This window comes from Malus sylvestris, chromosome 15, assembly GCF_916048215.2.
Source record: "Malus sylvestris chromosome 15, drMalSylv7.2, whole genome shotgun sequence".
Taxonomy (NCBI): domain Eukaryota; kingdom Viridiplantae; phylum Streptophyta; class Magnoliopsida; order Rosales; family Rosaceae; genus Malus; species Malus sylvestris.
Genome location: NC_062274.1, coordinates 19,478,253 through 19,501,409, shown reverse-complemented (window position 1 = coordinate 19,501,409; position 23,157 = coordinate 19,478,253). Strand labels below are relative to the sequence as shown.

Genomic DNA, 23,157 nt, shown 5'->3' with positions numbered 1-23,157 from the left:
CTCCTTTGCATGGAGCTTTCATATGAATGCCATGAAAAACGGGGGCAATTAAGCCGCAGAAGGTGCTTGGAACTTTCCTCCTCTAGAATTCCAGCATGCAAGTCGCCAATAAAAAATGACCACATTGACAATTTCACACCAATCTAACAAAGCCAAGAGGAGATTCGAGAAAGTAGGAAAAGCATAGCATTGCAAACTTGACCTAGCAAGTGGTTTTGGACCGACCCTTCACCATCGCCTCAAACGAAATTTCAATTTCATCTGTGTCCAATTGACACCTCAACCAAAACATATGGATGACACAAAAAGGAATCGGGTGCATTTTTGCTCATCAGCTTCAAGTGATGTAATGCTTATAATCTTATTTATTATCATTGAATGAGTTTAAATTTGAAATTTGTGTCTATCTGCTACACATATTTAGAAATTTGCACGACAACTGTCCAAATCATTTTATGCTTCTTTTCACGAATTGGATTTGAACTCATCTAACGGTAATAAATAAGGTGGTGAGCACCACCAATCACCTGAGATATTGAGCAAAAATATTATCAAAGGAACAAGATTGAAAGATCAAAAGTTATGACTTGCTTTTTCTCAAAAGCTTGAATGGAGACATATGACTCAAGTCTTTTACCATCAATCACTCTCCTAATCTTTCTTTATTCATCCACCCCACTCAAAAATAAAGTTTAAACCAATCATCCATGTGCTAAAAGTAACAATGGATCATACTCATTTGACGAAAGCTTGTTGCCAAAATCAATCAAAATTAAGATTTTCATTCAAAAGTTGCACGTAACGTGCACACGCACAATAAAAGAAAAAGAGACCTCTTTTTCTTGGTCAAATTTATATGACTCAAATTTTTCACCACCAATCACTCCTATTATTTGCCCTCGGCCAATTCTTATTCAAAGATAAAGTTTTTATGTGACCAAGTCAACCTACATAGCGTTATGAAGGTCTATGAGTTGTGCCTCAGTCCAATTATTTTTTATTTATTTTATTAATTACAACCTCTTATTCTCTGCCCTGGCAATCGGAACTAATTACTATTTTTTAATGGCACAAACATGCCCGAACAAGATTTTTTCGCGGTCTAATATCATGCGAGTTATAGCAGTCCTAGGGAATTTGTTCGGTGTCTCGGATTACACAACAACTGCATCTAAAATAGAGCTTTTCCAATCCACTAGCGCGTGATAGAGTACGGTGGGACTTCATCGAAGTAGTTCCTGAGTTCAAATTTCATAAACGACAATTGTTGATAAAATAAGCCAGAGATCCCGCCCTGGGATTTTGGGAACTCTAAATTCACATTCCATCTACAATATTGCAATTTTACAAGGTGACTGAAACACGTGCAGTATAACCGTGTATTCAACGAACTGGATCTCTTGAACCCTGTAAAATATTCAGCTACAACAATAATGTGCAAATGCCTATGCTACATGAGGAAGGGCTAAACAATATGGGGGGAATCGATCTTGGCATGCTCACGATTATTCCAATCGTAGCGTAAAGTGGGACGGATTAGAGAGGATTTAAATCTAATATGTGGTAAGAGGACATTATCTGAATCGGTTTACCATATGGAAGTGTGACTAACCAGAAAAAAAGACGGCCGCATACCAGCTACAGTAGTAGGAAAAGGAGGATGACAAAATATATCAGAGAAGAATGGCTACGGTAAGGCAGAGATGCAACTGAAGCCTGTCTATTCCTGGTCTTTTTCGTTGATTCTGGATTAGAATGGTTACCAAGCCCAGCAGCAACAGCTGGAGGCACAGTGCTAGAGTGCGGTTCAGAAGGTAAGTTAGTATGGTCCTCGACGTCGTAACCTGCATTAAGGTCCAAAAATTCGGTTATGCAATAAGGCATTGCGAAAAGCTGAGTGCATAAACGGGATTAACACCTACAGTCAAACTTCTTCCAGCCCAAAACGAATTTTTCTCGGTCAAACACAACATGGTAGCCAGTCATGAAGTTTTCTGCACAAAGAGCAACAACTTAAGCATAAGCCAACATGTAACAACAAAACAAAAGCCACTAGGACACTTATATTAGAGTGGACTGTTGATCCGAGAGATAGAAAGTCGCAGTAGCTGATTTGTGCCCAATAACTGAGAAATGGTCAACTAGGAATGAGCTTTAATAGCCAAAAGAGTTTAAATGACCTGTAAATTCAAAGACTTACGCCCAATTATATTTAGTTCCGCACTCTTGACAACAGCCAGGCAATATAACAGCTCACTCTGCAAATCATTTGCAAGGAAGATAATAACCATTCTCAGGAAACAACAAATAACACCAGGGAAAAAAAATAAGAACAAAGCAATACCTGAGTGGATATGACAATGATCGGATCATAGACTGCAAACTGGCTTCCACCTTTCATGGTTAAACTGAGACTAGGTATCAAACTAGTATTTGCATCAGGACTGCACAATGAAAGAAAGAACTTCTTGTGAATAATAGAAAAAGAATTTGAAGTTGGAAGTACGGCTAAAAGAAAATACAGAAAAGAAAAAAAAATTATGTAAACCTCATATCATAACAATATTCAAATGGGATCCTCGAATCAGGTGGGCGACGCTTATCTCGAGCCTGTGAATTGAACTGCAGAAGTCATAGAGCATCAATTACTTAGTTGCGTTTAAGTACAAATTGATGTTCTAGTGTTCAACATACTGATATTAACTAGAAGACTTAATGCTTACACTCTCTGAAAGATTTGAATAAGATGGGTCCCCCAAGTATGTGAAAGATGTTCCAGAATCAAAAATAGCTGTGAATTCGATGTCTACAAGATCTGTCCCCAATCGAATTTGAGTTACGGTGATGTTATATGTTGGACTGTGATATGCATCAGAGCATATAAATATTAAAACCTCTTTTCAGGAAAATATCTCATAAAAAATCAATTTCAAGAATCTGAGAAGTTACCACTTACTGTGACGGGTTGTAATTAAAAGGGGTCTCTTCCTGTCCTGGACTCCCCCTGTCACCGAAATTAATTCTCCCAACCCCATCATGTCCGAAACACATGGAAAAGGAATCTGATGTAAAGCCTTCCCGGGATAAAATACTAGGAACAGATATGTTTTGCATACCGAGCCCAAGCAACCCATTAGGAGCAGCGACATCCAGGAAAGAGCCGCTTTGCACCTGCCCACAACTGCACATTCACAATGCATTTTCAGCTGCATACATGAGACTTACAAGAAAAGGAACAGAAAGAAGTCCAAAGATCTCGATGACAGAACTAACCCAAAGGTAATGTATGCATCAACCAGTTTCCGATGATTATCTTCCGTTGTTAAGTGCAGAACATCCTCTACCAGTACCCCAGAGCTAGAAGTTTCAGCTGAGATATAAGAGACCGTGTAAGGGCAATCGTTGAATCTTCCTAGACAGCTATTACGGTGTGCACACAAAGTGCTGTTGCAACTGACTGTTTTGCTTGTCGACGACCCTTCAGGGTCATATTTGCTAACCTCAAAATCCTGCCATAGTAAATGAAACCTAATTAGTAAAGTGCTAAAAGTAGAAGTAATAACACATGAACTCATCAGAAAATTGATATCACAATTCTTGTCCCTCAAACCCTACATAACAACATCTTAGTACTTGAAATCGATATTACCGCCTACGCCTTTTTGCATTGATTAATTACAAAGTTTCGCATAATCTGCTAAACCTATAATTTGATACATACAGGAACGTAAGCTGTGCCCTCGCAAGGCACCCAAAGCAGATCACTCCCAGTGTCGAGCGCCACCAAAAACTTCACTCCCGGCGTTCCCAATTGCACTGTCGTGTAATGCAGACTGCACAAGTTAAATAATTAAATTTAAAATGAAAATCAGCAATTTAAATTAAACTCCAATTCAAGAATTTACTAAAAAATCGAAACTTGAGAGAAAGAAACGTACAATCCCAAGGAGCTGATTTTGAAAGTGGAGTTGCCGCCAGAGAAAGCCAGCGGAGTGGTGCCGCCGCCCCTCTGTGCGAGGTTGCGGCCGCGGAGGACGCGATCGCGGTGGGCCAATTCAGCGTAGTACTCGAAGCTTCCCTTCGCCGGGAGATTTTCGGCCGGCGTGAGTTTTCCGGCGGCGGCGGACCACTTCTTCACGGGGTCGGAGAAGCGGTGGTGCATCTTGAAGCTGAAGATGCGGCCGTGGCAGCTCCCGAGGCCCAAGATCGAGAGAAGGAAGACGAGGAGGACAACGAACTTACAGTGATCGGAAAAAAGCATTTCCGTTCGATGATCTTTTCTGAAACCCTAGACAGATTTGCATTGGGGAAGGAGACGATGAAATTCGATTGAATCCGAATACAATGGAAGAAGAAGCGTGTGGATTTTGCAGGCGGGACCCACTGGAAGTCTTGATCATTACAGTGTGACTCACTGGGTTGCGCGCACTTTTCCTTTCACCTGAGGAGCTTTTCAACGGTCACGCGGTTTCTTGGAGGGAGCAATACCATAACTATGTTTTTGGGGGGACGGCAAGGTGGTTAAATTTATAGATAAAATTAAATAATATGAATGTTTACATTTGTATTATTATTTAAACGTTGATAAAGTGCTCATCTAAAATTATATTAATAAAACTCTCTTTGTCAATCAAAATAAGGTAAAAAGACAATTTTATCTTCTATCACAAAACAAAATCATGAACAATAAAGTAAATTCACACAAACTAAATTTTACAGTTTTTTTTCAAAGTCTCACTCAAGAGTGATCCTAACATCCTCTAATTTAAAAAAATAATAGGGATACATTGGATGCGGTCCTTAGTTATAAATATTATTTGATTAAAACATTATTGATTTTTAATTTTTGATCGAGGTCTCTGAAATTAATGTGATAATTTATTTCTATGTACGTTACTATATTTTTAAAATTAAAAATTAAAAATTTTAGTTGTTTATATAAATGAGATTTTAAATATAAAAAAACCATAATTTGTGGGATTAAAAATATTAAAATATAAATATACTATTGTGTGTGAGTGTATATATATATATATAAACATAGGTACATTCATCAAAATTAACCAAAAAAATTATTGTATCAAAACATGGGTACATTCTTCAAAATCACAACAAAAAAAAACAAAAAAATAGATATTAGGCTTAATAACATTAGTAAATTTCTTTGATTAAACTTGGCATGGATACAATTTTAAAATCAAAGAAAAAAGAATGTAACCATATAAGTTTAAAAATGGATTAGAAAAAAATTGAATAGATTTTATACATATAAAAAAAAGGCATTTTACATATAACAAATTGGTATATTTAAGAATGAGTACATTTTAAGATTAAAAAGTTTTAAATGAATGGTTACATTTAGCAAAATAAAAAGTACAAATTAAAAAAATTTATGGGTACAAATACAAATAAACCTTAAAAAATATGGGTACAAAAAGAAATTAATAATGGGAACTTTAATGAAAAGCACCCGGTACTGTTCACTTTAACGAAAAACCACATTTTTACACTAAAAAGTCAATCCTGGTACTATTCACTTTACCCTTTATTTTGTCCTTATCATTAAAACTCAAAGTTTTCAAACCCTTTTCATTAGTTTTCCTATTAATATATGGATACAAATTAAAACTGAAAAGAAAATTGGTACAAATTAAAAAAGAATTACAAATTAAAAATGGGTACAAACTAAAACTAAAAATATATGATAAAAAATTTAGTCATAAATATAAATATACTAATTGTAACATTTTTAACATTAAATGAATATATTTAGAAATAAAAAATATTTTATTATTAAAATAATTAATGATGTTATTAATACCCAAGGACCTTGATCAAAAATTAAAAAGGAATAGGATTTTAATCAATGGAGTAGCAAAAGGAAGGATAAGAACCTAATTTCTCCAAAATAATATATATATATATATAATTTAAAAAAAAAACTTCTCTTTCTAATCCACATTCCTTTTTTCTCCCTTTCTCCTTCCCATTTTAAAATAAAAATAAAAATAATTTGGGTTGTTTTATTGGTACCCCACAATCTTATAAATACACCCACACTTAAAATTGTTCTTTTAAATTTCAATTTTAACCCTACTTTTACTGAAGCCTCCCCACCTATTCAAAACAACAATAACATTTCACCTAACTGACATCTCGCTCACCCTCCGCCACTTCGTCGATCCATGCTAGCACTCCATTCCCTTATCTTCCCCTCCCTTTTCCCTCCCTGTCATTTTGTGAGGCCTTTAGCAGTTTGCAAAAATTGCAATTTCAGACACCATACTCAAGGATGTCTACTTGATGGCTATGGGCAGGAAAACATATGGAAGTGCTTCTGTAATATAAGGTCGGCATATGTTTGGGTAAATAAATTTATCAAGACCATCTTCTTGTAACAATTGAATTATTGAGATCAATGGAATTCGTTAATGGTAGTGCATGTTGTTTGGCTGTTTTTGTAAGATCCCACATCACCCAGGGGAGTGATCCTTAAATGTATATTCTCATCTCTACCTAGCACGAGGCCTTTTGGAAGCTCACTGGCTTCGGGTTCCGTTGGAACTCCGAAGTTAAGCGAGTAGCGCATGAGAGCACTCCCATGATGGGTGACCTACTGAGAAATTCTTGTGTGAGTTCCCAGAAACAAAACCGCGAGGGCGTAGTTGGGGCCCAAAGCGGACAATATCGTGCTACGGTGGTAGAGCAGGCCCGGGATGTGGTGGACCTCGGGCCGGGATGTGATAGTTTTGAAAGGAATACGTGATGCATTTGTGGGTGCTGTTTTTTTTTTCTTTTTTCAAATTTAAATAAGGGTAAATGACACACCCCGACCCGGAACGTCCACTAGGACTCCAAATCAAGTTGTACTGGGCGACACCTAGAATGTGATGAAGCCATAAAGTGTGATGGTGTGGAAAAATGTGAATAAATTTAAACTTAAGCGTGCCTAAATACCAGAGTGCGCTGATGAGGGGGAATGAACCCACTTCACACGTGACATTAGAGCATAAGTAAGTACAGTATAGTGGATAAAGATTATACCCTCAGAAGTAGCCACCTATCCTGAGATTTGTCAAGAATCCTCGTCGATACGAACTTTCAACAATTAAAATCTGGAGGAGCGCAAAACAGAAAGTGCGAGTGGGCAAAAACAAAGTTTTTCAAAAACCATTTCAATTATCAAAGGTAGTAACCTCTCGCCATAAAACTTGTATAATTTCCCAAACAAATAGAATATATACATAACTCAAAACCATGCTCATAAAAGCGATATTCATAAGTATGTCATGCCAAATATCTCAAAATAACATAATAAGTTACTCAGGTGAAATAAACTCATAAGAAATCACATATCAGCTGGATCCATCCAAAGTGGCCTGTACGGCTGACCATATAGCTCAACAAGTATACCTGCACACGAGTCGGAACCACCCATAGTGGTTTGTACGACAAGACTGGGTGTAAATAAATACGCTCAAGTGCTACGATCATGTGAAGACTGTGCGAATAATCGCGGGTTACCTACGCGTCGGAACCACTTATAGTGGTATGTACAACAGGACTGTGCACCTAACTTGGATCTAAGGTAAGCGTATGGTGCGGGAAGTGAATATCACGTGAAGGATTGTACCCTCATTGGTATATACTGAAAACCAAAAGCCCACTCACTAGTATATAGCTAGGTCGTAGTCCCCGAGTCTTGCCTGGCTACGCTCGTCCTCTGGAAACGTCTCACCTATATATGTGAAACAACTACTTTAACGTTAATTCAATAGCACATATACAAAACCTGGGATCAATTTCTCATACTTCGCTCAATTGGGGTGTTTGAATATACCATCATTGCCTACTCAACCTCACGAGCATCCTCATATTTTTAGAATAATTTTTTGACTTAATCTAGTTTAATTGTAAAACCCAACTTAAAACAAAATGGACTTAATCCATTTTGAATATAAGGCCTAAACCAATTAAATGGCTTAGGTCCAATTTGAAATGGTTTAAAGGTTGGGCTGGCCCAACATATTCAATTTTTTTTTTTCCTTCTTCTTCCTCATTGCAAAAATATGCACTTTTGCAGTTTGGAACGCAAGACTTCTAGAGCTCATTTTGAGCTCGATTCTCAACCAAAATCATGATTCAAAAGCCTAAGTAAATTTAGGAATGCATGGAATAGATCTATACCCATTTGGGGTTATGACATAGACAGGGTTCGTCAGAAAAGTGGTCTAAAATTGGCCAAATGGTCACGGGTCCAAGAATCCCAGAAAACTGGAATTTTTTTTTACCGAACTTTCCTAGCTAGTTTCTAGTTCGATACTAAACCAAACTTGATGATTCAAAAACCATTTTTAAGTTAGAAATGTAGAGAAGAGAATCAAACCCTTAAGAGACCCAACGGAGAACCGGAGTTGGTTGGAAATTTGGTCTGAAAATGGTCAAACGACCATTGTTCACTTTCCACAAATCTGGGGAAATTCTTCCCCGAGATGAAATATGTATTAAATCACCCACAAACCTTCTATTTAAGATTAAAAACATCACTAGGAGTTCAACGTGAGAAGGATTTGAGGTTGGAAATTCCAAACTTACCTTGGTCGAAAGGTTCGAGATTCCGACGAAGTTACCATATGAAAACTACACAATTCCAAAGGGTGAGAAAAGGTGAGTATGGGGTGTGAGGAAGAAAGGGAGAAATTTTGATAGTTGCAGTAGGTGTAAATATGTATGTGCGTGTGTGTGATGTCGGGGACGAGATCACCGAGAGGAGGAGAGGTGCGGGAGAGTGTGAGGGAGAAAAGGATTTTTTTGGAATGAGGGGGGAAAAGGCACGGGTGGAGGGAGTAATAAGGCCCTTAATTCGGCCATTGAGTTAAGATCCTAAAAATGGGTCCAAAGAAGAAATAACCAACCTGAAAAATAGAATCGCACCCATACTCGTTATTAATTCATGTCGACGTGCTCGTGACGTCGAGCACCATTTAATTTTGCGAACAAGGGAATAATTTAAAACTATATATGTCCATCCATGTCAATAAATCATGAGGGCATTATTGTCAATTTACATGCTCGGTGATAAAATATATACCTTGATTTAGGACGAGATGTAACAGTAAAAGAGGTAGTTCAACAAGAATTCAAAAAAATGGGGTGTTAATAAAACTCAATCATTTTCACACACAAAATGTGGTGCATATGCTAGTTTTCTATTGGTGACACATCACTTGATTTACAAATTTTATTTATAAATTTAATCTTTATAGCATTACTCTTATTTTTATAGCTACTCTTGGTATCCCAATTTAGCTTTTACACTCTAATACTCAATATTGTCTCACTTTGATAATCGAACCCTTTCTTAGTGTCGCACTTTATTTTATTTCGTCAATAAGTTAAGAGAGCTATTAATTGTACTGACGTAGCATAGATAATTCAGTCTTTTCAACTATATTAGTGGGTTAAATCTTTGTAAAAGATGGGAAAACTTTGAAATTGACACACGAATCTTAATATTCAACCTTCCATTCTTCTTTTTTGCTCTTGGTCGTGAGAAACCAAACTCTAATTTGAATCCAACCTACGTCCCATTACACATGGTACCACTAACATAACATGTCATATGTCACATGGCCAACTTAGTTTTAAAATTACTAAATTATTCATATCACGTCAGCACAATTAACAAGTCTTTAACTTATTTGATGGAATATGTTAAAGCAAGAAATGGAGGAATAGTGCAAGTGTTAAAGTGTGATAATACGGTCTAAGGGTAAAGTGGACATGGTGGACGAGTACATGTGGTAAAGTGAGACTATATAAAATGTAGAGGGTAAAATAAGATTTAGGGAAGAGTCATGTGTCATAGTTAAAAGTAAGCCTTAAAAAAAAAATATTGAAATTGCTTGTGAAAGAAGCATCTAGCATGTGCTTCTCCATAAAACATTTTTTATAATTTGGAAACACTTCTATTTGTTGTGTGAAACGTAATTAAAAGTGTTGTTAGTTATAAAAAATCGCTTTTACTTTGAAACACCGTATAAAATCATTTTTTTAACACCAAAAGATGGTACATTCAAACATATATATATATATATATATATATATATATATATATATATAACTTAAATATTTTGGGAACCATGTACATCCTCAACTAACATGAAGAAAAGATTGAAAGAAGATGCCTTTTTATTATCAAAATCATATATACAAGACAAATTTGGGGTAATCATCTCATAATATATACAATTTGATACTCACAAATTAAACTCAACAAATTACAAGCTTATACAAAATTAACACACTACAAAAAAGGAACCCTGAAAGATTCTTCCAAGAAGTTGGGGACACAATTTTTCTGAGGATATATCACACTGGAGAGGCAGAGGTCGTACTTAAACCAAATTTATCTGAGAGCTTTGTTCTTGTAAATGGAGAGAGAAGCTCCATCTGATGGAGGAACTGCACATCATGAACCAAAGGGTTGTGTGTTCTTCCTGGTGGAGAGCCTGAGTAGCATGCCGGTGAGCATTTCGTGCACACATATTCCCTTCCGTCAAATATTTCCTGCACAATTTCAATTCGAAAAACACGAGATGATACTCATTTGGTCACAAACGAAATTATGGGTTCAAATTTAGGGCTTGTTTGGGGTTGGCTATTTAAGAAGTACCTTTGTTATAAGAGTTTTTTTTTTTAAAGAGGTGCTTTTATTAAAAATACGTTGAATTTTTTATTAAAATTTTGTGTTTTTTGAAAAAAAAAATACCTGAAAGTGCTTTCTAATAATGGTTTTTTTTTTCATAAAACGTTGTTGAAGTCCCAAAAGTACTTTTAAATTTTTCGGTCCAGCACTAACAAAAACATTTTTAGCCTTTTTAAAAGCAATCTCAAATAAACAAAGTATGACCGACAACGGTTGAAAAAGCAAAATTAAAATAAAAGCGCATGAATGCTAACCTTTTCACTGATCATATTCAGAACCCCACTTCTCTCATTGGAAATTTTTTGGCTGGTCACAAAAAATAAGCACAAGAGCTACATAAGTTGGTATTTACATCTTCAAAACACATGAATTTAAGTAGGTAGTGATTTTCGAACTATCATGTTTTCTCTATCTGAACTCCTCTCTTTGTTTTCGCCCTTAATTTATTAAATCTAAAAGCTAAAACAAAAGGAGTGCACGGGAAGAAAAGAGAGTGCGAAAATCACTATCATTTAAAATTGGCCCAAAAGAAAAAGAAGAAAACCCTAATGAAACCTGTGATTGTTACATCTTATAGGGTTGAGGAATTCAGGCATGGCAGGGCCAACTCTTCGAGGCTTAGGGCAAAGAGGCTGGGCATTGCCGGCAGAGTTTGCCTGTGCAGCAGAACCAGAACCCAGAAGAAGATTGCTGCTTTTCTTCACACCTAATTGGTGCATAGTTTTTTTTCAACAAAAAACAAAACAAACAAGAAGAAGGAAGAAAGAAAATCAAAGTCACAAGTAGAAGAAAAAGAAACGATTAACTTGTGACTGCAAAACTTTCAACTGTTGCCTTATTTACTTACCCTCATTGAAATGGTAATTAATATATAAGAACCTGCCCCTTTTATTTAAATATTAGCCACACATTTAAGAAAGAGAGGAGAGAGAGAGAGGAGAGAGAAAGAGAGGGAGAGAGAGATGAGTGAGAAACTAGTGAGAAGTGGAACCACATTTTGGTTGGAGACTTTGTTCAACTGTGCAAGTATAGGAGGAGTAGAGGCTTGGCCAAGAGTGGAGTTAGGGTAAGTCTTGGCTTTTGATCTCCTAATATTCCTCAATCTCCCTTCTTTCTCTACGGTTTTCTTGCTGCTCTATCCCCATGATATTGAACCATTCTTTTTCTCATCCAATTTTTATCATCATATCAATATTATCTGGAACCCTTTCTGGCAAAACTCCATGAAGTTTTGGTGTCCATCTTATCCCTATGGTCGTTTCCCCGACTTTCAGCTTTGGTGGGCTAAAATTAGATTATCGTCGTGAGTTTGTTTTGAAGTTCTTTTTCTCATTAAAAAATAATAATAAAATAAATTGTGGCAAAATCACAATGACAATCGACTAAATTATGACAACATCTTAAATTAATTATACAATGTCACGTGTTTTAATTTTCTCAAGTAGTACTACGTTATTGATTTGTAATATCTACGATAGCGTACCATGCGTAGGTAAGTCCTCACTCAAAAGATCAATGGGACATGAATATCAGAGAGAATCCATTTTTTCTTCATAGAAGTGGCAATATGGACAATACTTACTGTGCAAAGTTACATGTCAACCGAAGGTGAATCATGAATAATATGTATCCCAGTCAAATCTGGGCTGTGAATACACCTCATAGTCAATAGGCCCATCAACAACAGTGTCTACAGTTTGTATGCCTTCCAAGAGAGCTGGATGAAGACTATCATTCTGGGAAGGCAGCAATTTATACATTACTAGTACCCCAAGTGTAAATATAGCTTGCAGCTTCGTTGAGTCTCCATGGACCGAAAAGAACAGCAGCATTGCAAGAAGGAACAGATCGACACAAAAACGCATGATGCACAATACTGTATCCATCAACTTCCCATCATTCCCAGCAGGAAAGCCACGGACCCTATAGACAAAGAGGAAGTTGTACTTATCGACCACGTACCTATACCCAAAATAAATAGCACCGACGGGAACCACAAGCGGAGAGAAGGAAGAATATATAAAGGTTAGGGCGAATATCGTCAAATTAAAGGCATAATATTGGGCAAAATCGAATGTCTGTTTTGGGGCTGTTGATGTTCTGTTGATTGGGTAATCAGAAAGATCATTTCCCTGCAGATCAATTCCATACGATCTGGGAGAATCGTAAGTGGTGTCCACAATCAAGGGCCTTTCTAGACTATCGGTTTCCTGAGTTTCCAATGCATATTCTTCACTTTGTTCCGGGACCAGCTGTAGCATGTCATTCTTTCGAAACTTCTGAATCTTCCTTTTTATCCAAGGGATTGGAGCCAATAGATCATAAGATATACCCAGGAATGTACTCGTTATCAAGAATGCAAGAGAGGAAAGACATGACCTTGACAAAAACGAGGCACTCATGTACTGCTCAATTCTCTTGCAATCTTCTCCATCCAAATAGCACCTTCCCATTTTTAAGATGGCACTCTCTAAAGATGATTCAACCAGTCCCTTAAGAAGTATAAGATTCACCAGGAAGAAACAAACCATCTTAAGAAGAGCAGCTCTTTGCTCCCCTGACACTGTAAGGTGTCGCTCGAACTTGGAGAGATATGAAAGTGCTGATGGAATAACTATATACATGCTGACAAAAATAAACACATTGGGTAGAAACTGAAAGATAAGACTCCCGAGCCAGCTTGAGCTCTGCACCCAAGCAAACCACAACTGGGCATTATCCATAGCTTCTGCATTTATAATCCGCCAGGCATTTTTTAGAGCACTGATAATTGCCAGAGGAGAGCTAAAGAACAGAAGAATCAACAGCAAGCACGTGTTCACCAACACTCTTCGCAATTTCAGTGAGAGCTTTGAAGACCCCAAATGATTCCAATAAATATCTGTGGCCAAGGGTGCCTGCTCTACTTTCCATTGGTTTCTCTGTAAACGCAATTCCACAAGAGAAAAAAACTTCCCTATCCGCTTCTTCTTCTCATGTTGAAAGTCCTGAACAGCTTTATTTGCAGTGTATACATCCTTAAACACCACAAACGCAACTCCAGCACCCAGTGCATGACCTTCTTTGTAAGCAGCTAGTTCAGTCTCCAATTCAGCTCTCAATCCCTGCAACTCTCCTAACTTCCTTTCATCAGTGTATCCCAACCTAGCCAGAGTATTATACCAGAAATCTTCCACCTTATGCCATAAATTACAAGCACAGCCCCATACCCCCTCTGAAGAAGTCCTTACATATCCATCCTCTTCACTTTCAAACGGCAAGAGCCGGGAGTCAATTCGTGCAACCAACCAAGAAATTTCATGCCTAACCCTCACTAATTCCGAGGCTAATTCATCCAACGCACACAAATCCATCGGCATTATAACCCTATAGACCTTGCCTGGATACCTATGTTGAAAGTACTCATGCAACACAGTCCTATCATTACCTATAGTTTTCGGTATCCCCTGCACCATTATAGTAAAAATAGCCGTGGAATTCACAGTTGGGTCACTCAAATTGCCATTTCCATCCCTAATCCTAGTGATTCTCAATCTCCCTTCAATGGCAGAAATACTAAAATGCACCAAAACAACAACAACAACCACGAAAACGAAATGCACCCAAAGCAAAGCCGAACCTCTCTCGATGTGAATGATGGTCGTCTTTGAAAACTGATCCCCGAGCACAGCACTCCCGGCGTAGAGATTCAGCGGAAGCATCACAAGCACAGCCAAAACCGCCATCGACAACAGCAACCCGCAGCTTCCACCCTCGATCAAGAGAAATTGGGCGGCGTCAGCGCCGCAGTGGCGCGCAATCTCTCGACAGGTAGCGTGCCACACAGCGAGGAGCTTGGCGACGAGTGCGGACGGGCCGGGCATGCGGCGGTGGTCGCTGCGGAGCTTGACGAAGATGAAGAAGAAGACACAGAAGAAGGAGCCGATGGCGGAGATGTTGAGAAGGTACTGTATGTTCCCGTACCAGGCCTCGTAGGTATCGGCGCCGTCGCTGGGTGACGGCGGAGGAGAGAGAGTGTCGTTCATGGAGGGGATGGGGGAGAAGGCTAAAGATTGATAAGGTGTGGGCAACGGAGGCGTGGGAAATCTAGGGATTGAAGAACCAGAATTTGGGGTTTCTCTGGTGGGATTTGAGGTAATTGGGATTGAATTGGACTGGGATTTTCTTCATGTGGCGGAGGAATTAGGGTTTGGGTTGAGGGGTTTTTGGGGGGGGGGGGGGGGGGGGGGGGGGTTGCAGGGAGGGAATTTGGGGTTGTGGGGAATAAAAGGAAGATGCTGGGATTTTTCGGAGCAGCGTACACTGATGGAAGGGGAATAAATGCCCAAAAATAAATAAATTATAACAAGTAGTATAGTTTTCTTCTTCCAAATATGAATAGGAGAGGATTATAAAACAATTTAGTTTTAATGCATAGTTAAGTTAAATTAGGCTAAGCTTTCTAACCAACAAGAAACTAAGGGCATGTTTGGTATCATATTGAAATTTTGTATCATTTCTCAAAACATTTCTTAAAAACATTTCTTGAAAACAATTTTCTTTAAAACTCAAAAACTTAATTGGTTTGCGATTTAAAATTTTTAAATCTTACGACTTAAACTAGACAAAGAGATCTAAAAAGAGGAGGTCGCAGGATATAGAGAAAGAGGAGAGAGAAAGAAAGAAAGTAAGAGATGATTAAATAAAAGAGAAAGAAGAGAGAGGATCGGACGAGATAGAGAGATAGAGGAGTAAGAGAAATAGCCGAAAGAATAATGAGAGCGGATTGGAGAAGAGACAAAAAGGGTAAAAAACAAAAGAGGGGAGAGAAAAAAGAAGAGAGATATTTGGAGTGAAAGGGGAGGGAAAGAAAAGAAAGGAGTGGTTTACGTTTAAAGAGTAAATTGTAGCAATGGTCCCTCAACTTTAATCAAATTGGAGCAATGGTCCATCAACTAAAAATTCATTACCATTGGTCCCTCAACTTATCAAAATGTGTAGTTATAGTCATTTTCATCAATTTCGTAAAAATTTTGTCAAAAATAAGTTGTGTTGGAATGACCATTTATACAATTAGGGTCCCTTAACTTATCAAAGTGTGTAATTATGGTCATTTTCGTCAACTACATCAAAAAATTTGACAAAACGAGTTATGTTGGAAGGACCATTGCTACAATTGGGTTAAAGTTAAGAGATCATTTCTCTAGTTGAATTAAAGTTGAGGGACCAATGGTAATGGATTTTTAGTTGATGGACCATTGCTCTAATTGAGTTAAAGTTAAGGGATCATAGCTACAATTTACTCAAGTTTAAAAACTCTAAAAACTCTTTTTTTTTAATGTTTTTAGAGAATAGACTATATTTTTTAGTTAGTCTTGAGTTCAGTTTTTTAAAATAGTCCTACTAAACAAGTTTTTAAGGCCTAAAACTTGAAAATTGTTGTTTAGTTTAAAAAGTTGGATTCAAGTAAAGTATCAAATAGGCCTTAACTTTCTTGTTGTTCTTGAAGGAAACATAGCTTAATTTGGAACACACAAATATGATACTTGTTTTCCATGAAAACCAAAGTTGTTGTGATGGAACTAGCTATGAACGAGAAACCTTGGGTTGAGATACACTGATGTGAAATAATCCAACACGCAAATTAAACCCTATTGATGACAATTGTAGCAAAGATGTAAGTATGGATCGTTCTAAACCGGAGATTAACTAGGGCTGCTAATCTACTCAAATTAAACTCTAAAACACTAAACTAGACTTAAAAACACAAGAATAGACTCTATAGACTCTAAACTGACCTAAAACACTCAAATCTGCAAAACTAAATGGAATTGACTCAATTCTAGACCTAACAAGTGATTTAGACGAAAATAAAACTCAAATTGACTCAAAATACTAAAAGAAAACAGATTATGACTTAACCAACTCAAAACACACTTAAAAGACTCAAAACAGCACAATACTAACAATTAGACTCAAAACAAATACTAGGGATTAAATTGGACGAATTTAAGACTAAACTAAGACTCAACCAATGTTTATGGACTAATTCTAACCTATATTGACTCAAAACACTCTAAAGAATCTAATTAGGGTAGATTCTGACCTAAAAACACAAAATAGAAAAGGGAGTTTGGTTTCTGATGAAATTGAATTAAAACTAAACAAATTGCAAAACAAAGTAAACTAAAACGAAATTGAGATGAATTCAAGGGTGAAAGGCTAGTTAGAGGATCATTCTCCACACATGAACATATGCAACATAAATCGATTTCCAGTATTGTTTCTTTAAACCATGAATGACAATGCCCCAAATTAATCGTGAATGTACTAATTAACTATTAGATTTCCCTAGATTCATTGAATTGGATGAATGCATATAACAACCCAAATCATTCTTCTCAAGTTTCCTATATGAACAGCATGATAGAGATACATTCAAAGATCATTAAGTTCCATAGAAATCATAAGCATTGACAAGACAATTATAACTATGAACTGCATGATACTCTTGCCAAGAATCTACTTAACACGATTGTGACTAACAATCTTCACTACTTTTAATTATAAGTTCCTAACGATTAGGTGAAAGTCCTTTATAATTTAGCATCAGATTCATGCATGCAAACTAAGTAGGCCTCCTTAATCAACACACAAGAATAAGTTATCAATTAAATAGATAAGTAAATCACATTCATGTTTTACGAAACAATAACTGAAAAGAATCAATTCATATTAACATATGTCCATGGCTTTGAATTCACCACTAACTAATAAGAATTTAGTTACACATGTTCATAGCAATTGAAAAGCAAATTGAAATAAACATTGAAACTAAAACGAGGGAAGAAAGAACTCTTAGAACTCCCAAGGATGCAGATGACTTGTGCACAAGGTCCTCATTCATCAATGGAATGCACGGCCCCTTCTTCTCCAAAAGGTGCGGCAGAGATGTATCTTGATGTAGAATGATGTTTTGTGATGTAAAATGGTGTTTAGGGTTGCGGCAAAGGTGTTTCTGAATGGTATGAAGGGTGGTGACGAATTTAGGCTTAAAACACATATATATAGACAAGGCAAAACCCTAGGGTTAATCAGATTAGGGTTATGAATCAGCACATTAAGGGTGAGGCACAAGGGTTTAAATCCACTAAGGAAAGGGTTTGGCCCAATTAATTTCAGAAAAGAATTTGTATAACCCAAATCCACAAGGAATAAGGCCTAATAAAACAGAATCCACAAAGGAAAAGGGATAGAGGGGTGCGGCACTGATTTGGAGGGAATGGGAATTGCTTGCAAGGCAAGGCAAGGCAAAAGCCTTCTAGAAGGGAAATAGGCACCACTTTTGTAGGGATTCTAGAAACAATGCGTTTTGTGGCTGATTTGGGATTTCTAGAAGAGAATGCTTCTAGAAATATATATTTAGGTCCCCTTGCAGCTAGGATGAAGGCATGATAAGATTAGGATATGATAAGATAAGATAAGGTTAGTTTGGATAAGATAAGGTTGGATAAGGTTGGATAAGGTTTTGGATAATCTTTCCTCTTTTGAGCTTATTCCTTATCTTCTATGTCTTGAATTTAATTTCATCATCTTCTTATCAGATTCCTAGCCTTTTGAACTCCAAATTCGTCTATCCATCTTGGCCCATACATGTGCTATCCATTTAGTGCCCAAAACCGCTCCAAAATGCTCCAAAATGCACTTTCTTGTCATTTGGACCTACAATTACACGAAAATAGCTTAAAACACTATAATAACCACAAACTAACTATAAAAGTGCTAGAAAACAAGCTGACTAAGTCGCATAAACATGCTCCTATCATACACATTTTAGGTAGTGCTAATAGCATTTGTGTTTTATAATATGAGTTAATTTTATCATCATAAAGTATTAACAAGAAATTCACATGTTATAATATGAATGGATTAGTAATATTGTCTGATAGTATAACAGTTTGAAAAACTTCCCTATGCATATAGTTAATTAACGCTATTAACCTTGTGTTTCTCTCTCTCTCTCTCTCTCTCTCTCTCTCTCTCTCTCTCTCTCTCTCTCCCCCCTAATAAGAGAACATATTTTCTCACGCAATATCTCTTAGTTTTCTCTTTTGCGTTCCTAAAACAATTAAGAGAATTGGTATTGGGAAGGTATTAACTCTATGAGTTAGTGAGATTGTCAATTGAGAGTTGTTATTGGCAATGTAAAAAGGATAATCCTAGGAAGTTCAAATTTGTAAATCAAATTATATGTCATTAATAAGAAAGAATCACGTTAATCGATACTTTATTAATAATCCAGGCATCTACAACCACATCATTTGGTTTGCAAATTTAGTCTCCTAAACATTACCTCTATAAAAAAAAAAAAGTTATCATGTACTCATTTGCGTGTATTTTGTTTATTGTGTTTTTAGAGATGAAGATTACATAATCACTTTTCTGGAGCCTTGATAACAACTGTTAGTTAAGAGTAACACACTTCACAATTGGAAGTTAACTTATGGATAATGGTTGTATCCCCTTGACGAGTGCCCACTTGCAAATAATGCATCTTCATTGTAAAAGTTTCATAATAGAAACCATTCAATCTCTATCTTCATTTGAAGGCCATCCCTATTTAAAAATCATTTGAACTGATGATTGTTAGTTATCCAAATGTATTAAATAAATTAACGATTCATCATAAATATGTTACTTGGTATCTATACCGCTGGTTTATTTGATACATTTGAATGATTAAACAATCACCAATTCAAATTATTTTTGTACTGATGACATTCAAAGAAAGACTAATAGATTGAATAGTTACAACTACGAAATTTCTAACTTTAAGATACATTATTTGTAAGTGAAAAAATGAGTTCATCCCGAAAAAGAAATGCAAGTACTATTACTGTACAACAATAAAAAGTCTCGTGGCAAAAGAAGGAATTGAATCCCCTCCTGAGCAAATGGTGGGGATCCTCATGACTCACTAAAACGGGCCGTTGAATTTTGATTCGACAACTACAATTATTATAACTTTTAGAAGAATTCCCTGTTTGTAGCCGTTTGATCAAAATCTAACAGCCCTTATTAATGGGTCATGAGGATCCTTACCATTTGCTTAGGAGGGGATCCAATTCTGCAAAAGAAAGCCATCTTTTGAACAGGTTCATTAATGATATTGTTTCTGGCGATGCCTAACTTTTGGGCCTTTTTTGGCTGATCGAGGTCCCCAGCTTGGTCACGAATAATGATAATGATAATGCAGGGCCACTTCTCCTCTTTATTGCCTTTGGGCTTGATAATGCAAAAGCAATATGTCCATCATCTCATTTCTTTTTCTTTCTTTTTCTTAATACTATTTTAAATTGTGGCCAAAATGTAATATGCTTACTTATCTAGAGTAACTTATATGAAACAAATTCATTACTATTCTAACATATCGTTTTATAAAGTAATGTCAGGTAAAAAAAAACATATATAATATATTATATTATTGAATCGAAACGTTCTCGTTTTATATAAATCTTTTTCTATTTAAAGAGTTATACATCAATCATTTGTTACAGTGAAACTTTCACCAAATACGCGTTTTAGCTTTTCCTATTAGCTTTTGGACTTTGGAGCGTTGCACTTGTTTTGTTCCCTCTATAATTTGACCTATACCATACCAAAGTATATGATCGCCTATATCTACCAACCCTACGAGGCTATCTACCTATATATGACCTAATATTAACGTGTTCTTATTATTGTGCTTGAAATCGATGAACCGTATTGCACTTTTGAAGAGTCCAAATCGATCCGGTTATTGGTTCCCACTTCCCACCAAACGAATTTTCCGTTTTCCAATCATTTTCGACCGTTTAAAATTTAACTTTTATTATATATGTGCGTTGTCATATACAACAACTGCATAAAAAAATTCGTAAACTTTAGACTAAGTAACCTCTAGCCAAATCAAACCAAACCAACCTACCTACCGAATTAATAGTGTGAATCAACAACGACATTTGTTTTAAAATTTATGATTAAAAAAATTGAGGAAATGTGAGCCTACTTATTGATAATTGATAAGTTGATTATCATTGTTGCAAGGGAATATTTTAATTTTGGCATGAAACATGCCATGCCAGCAGACCTAGGGACTCCTATGGTGCTACTGGTAGGGCTAGTGCCTTCTCAGCTGCAAGCGAGAAGAGATTCTTTCTAGATTTCTTCCACCGAAGTTACTGGATCAAGTGATCCGAGCTTTTGAAATTTCATCCAACGGCCTACCTGTTTTGATCCCTTAAAAGCTATAATAATTTTTTACCGTTGGATGAAATTCAAAAATCCGTATCACTTGATCTGGTAGCTTTGGTGGAAGAGATCCAGAGATGATCTCTTCTCGCTGCAAGCATACCTCTCTCTCTTCCTCTAATTATGGAACCTTAATTAATCTTTGATCAGCAATTGCACTAAACACTAATTAATTAAGTAACCAAAGTTTAAATTCTTTCAAACTACCTTAGAAAAATTTGAACTCAGGTGCAGATAAGAAAACATACTGTGTACAGTGTACCTAATTTAGTTACGGTGCATACTTTTTCGAGTTAATTACACCCACAAATTTGTTTACTTCTCATTCTTATATTCCCTAACTACAACACCGCGTAATAGCATATCTAATGCATGCAAACTAGCTTAGGCAAACATGTTATTTAGCCTCCACATTCGATTTTTAATGAGACATATCTAACTTAGGTTAAAATAGTCATGGTTTTTCAAGAGGCCAATTTAACATGAGATGTATGATGTATCATATAAAATGTTGAAGGGAAAATAGTGATACCTTTTACGTTAACAATAACATGTGAAAATATCGGCTTGATTTATAGAGTCACACATTATTGTCCCACACAAGAATCGAAGATGTTTGTACCATACTTGATCAATCCCAAAATTACTGAGCACCGGTCAACGTTATACCGTCAAGGACCCAGAAGAGTTTCCCTCCAACCAGGAGGACAATCACAACGTGACACATGTCAACATCAGAAGCCAATCATAGCACAACACGTGTCAACATCAGAAGCCAATCACAACACGACACGTGTCAATGTCAGAATGAAACTAGAAACTCACTTCTATAAATAGAAATCATTCTCTCACAATATTTCCTAATGTCACTTGTACTAAATCATTCACTAGTACTCATTAAAGGAGAGCTTGAACCTATGTACTTGTGTAAACCCTTCACAATTAATGAGAACTCATTTACTCCGTGGACATAGCCAATCTAGGTGAACCACGTACATCTTGTGTTTGCTTCCATGTCTCTATCCATTTACTTACTTATCCACACTAGTGGCCGGATCAATCTAGCGAAGGTCACAAACTTAACACTTTCTGTTGTACCAAAGTCCTCGCTGATTTTGTGCATCAACATTTGGTGCCGTCTGTGGGAACGACACTTATTCCCATTCTCTTCAGCTTTGCCAAGCTGGTTTCCACCATTCGTACACTCTCTTTTGACCAGGCATCCCTCTCCAACATGGGGAGCGAAGAAAGCCACAACACACATAATGACACTTCTCCTGCACCTAGTGCGAAGCAACGAAAGAAGGAAGGAAAGAGGGTTGCTCTTCAAGCTAAAGTCGATGAGCTAGAAGCTTAGAACAACAAGATAACAATGAAGAATGAGGTCCTCTATGAGCAGTATGAGAAGCTCTTTTAGACGTTTCACGAAACTAGGCGTATTCAAACACGCGAGCTTGTTGCCTCTGTGGACATCAACCATCATCTGGGTGTCCCTCAACATGGAGGGTCACCTCCATTCGACATGGGTATCACTGATGAAGAGCGAGCTAATCATCAAAACATTGATCAACATGAGACTTCTCTCAACCCAGATGCTTCGACCCGAAGTAGAAGAAGTGGAAGAAGACACCTCCTTGCAAAAGGGTTGGAAGGATAGAAAGCCGTTTATCGTGATTGCCGAGACTTCCTAAAGCAACGTCGAGTGAATCCCCTCCACATATGCTCAAAGATCAATGACCCAATGGTTTCTGAAAGACTCGGTCCTCTCCCACGACCTAGGCCAGCTGTCAATCTAGGGAAAGAACGACAGGTCCCAGAGGAACATGAAGGTACGGGGGACTCTGAGGTATTCCGACAGACTAGCCCTAGAAGTCAGTATGGCGAGTCCAAGAAAAAACCACACGCCCTTGCTCAAACTTTCCTATTTCTAAGAGGCGATGGAGACTTACGAAAGAAAATTCCAGTGGTACATGACTCCACTCAGAACCCCTTTGTCCTACAACTCTTTGAGGAAGTAAACAAGTTGAAGGCCGAACGTTAGGCTGAGATACCTGACTAGAACCAACCTAGGCATGGCCCTCTCACAAGAAGGATCTTCGACACCCCCTTCAAACGAAGACAAGACAAAAACTTGGTTTACAACTCTATACTGAGGGAGGACCCAATTGAACACCTTAACC

The 23,157-nt window shown here is 37.0% G+C and overlaps 3 protein-coding genes across 4 annotated transcripts; all 3 read right to left on the bottom strand.

Annotated features, from left to right (window-relative positions):
* Positions 1–1,222: 1,222 nt before the first annotated feature.
* On the bottom strand, positions 1,223–4,476 carry LOC126604900 (aspartyl protease family protein 1). 2 transcript variants are annotated; one of them, XM_050272225.1, is made up of 10 exons: positions 3,939–4,474; positions 3,722–3,833; positions 3,274–3,509; positions 2,957–3,181; positions 2,724–2,859; positions 2,549–2,622; positions 2,345–2,444; positions 2,201–2,258; positions 1,923–1,994; positions 1,223–1,844 (listed from the first exon to the last, which is right to left on the bottom strand). In XM_050272225.1, exons 1-10 carry the CDS (start codon positions 4,259–4,261, stop codon positions 1,639–1,641), a joined length of 1,542 nt encoding a protein of 513 aa, XP_050128182.1. In that variant the 5' UTR covers positions 4,262–4,474; the 3' UTR covers positions 1,223–1,638. The 2 variants fall into 2 exon arrangements, 1 of the variants encoding a protein (XP_050128182.1); XR_007616783.1 differs by having other exon boundaries at positions 1,696–1,844; positions 2,181–2,258; positions 3,939–4,476.
* A 5,697-nt stretch (positions 4,477–10,173) lies between these two features.
* On the bottom strand, positions 10,174–12,089 carry LOC126604905 (uncharacterized). Its single transcript, XM_050272229.1, has 3 exons — positions 11,264–12,089; positions 10,963–11,014; positions 10,174–10,569 (listed from the first exon to the last, which is right to left on the bottom strand). The coding sequence occupies exons 1-3, from the start codon at positions 11,425–11,427 to the stop codon at positions 10,372–10,374; spliced, it is 414 nt and encodes a 137-aa protein (XP_050128186.1). The 5' UTR covers positions 11,428–12,089; the 3' UTR covers positions 10,174–10,371.
* A 148-nt stretch (positions 12,090–12,237) lies between these two features.
* On the bottom strand, positions 12,238–15,004 carry LOC126604896 (CSC1-like protein At4g35870). Its single transcript, XM_050272220.1, has one exon. The coding sequence runs from the start codon at positions 14,731–14,733 to the stop codon at positions 12,322–12,324; it is 2,412 nt and encodes an 803-aa protein (XP_050128177.1). The 5' UTR covers positions 14,734–15,004; the 3' UTR covers positions 12,238–12,321.
* Positions 15,005–23,157: the final 8,153 nt, after the last annotated feature.

Bases quoted from the DNA above. Each gene is read 5' to 3' on its own strand.
- LOC126604896 (XM_050272220.1), bottom strand. From the start codon at position 14,733: ATGAACGACACTCTCTCTCCTCCGCCGTCACCCAGCGACGGCGCCGAT.
- LOC126604900 (XM_050272225.1), bottom strand. From the start codon at position 4,261: ATGCTTTTTTCCGATCACTGTAAGTTCGTTGTCCTCCTCGTCTTCCTT. The intron at 2,623-2,723 runs GTAAGCATTAAG...TGACTTCTGCAG, and splicing joins ATTCAAATCTTTCAGAGAGT to TTCAATTCACAGGCTCGAGA. The intron at 1,845-1,922 runs GTAGGTGTTAAT...ACCTTAATGCAG, and splicing joins GGGCTGGAAGAAGTTTGACT to GTTACGACGTCGAGGACCAT.
- LOC126604905 (XM_050272229.1), bottom strand. From the start codon at position 11,427: ATGCACCAATTAGGTGTGAAGAAAAGCAGCAATCTTCTTCTGGGTTCT. The intron at 11,015-11,263 runs GTTTCATTAGGG...TTTTGTGACCAG, and splicing joins ATAAGATGTAACAATCACAG to CCAAAAAATTTCCAATGAGA. The intron at 10,570-10,962 runs GTTAGCATTCAT...GAAATTGTGCAG, and splicing joins TGAATATGATCAGTGAAAAG to GAAATATTTGACGGAAGGGA.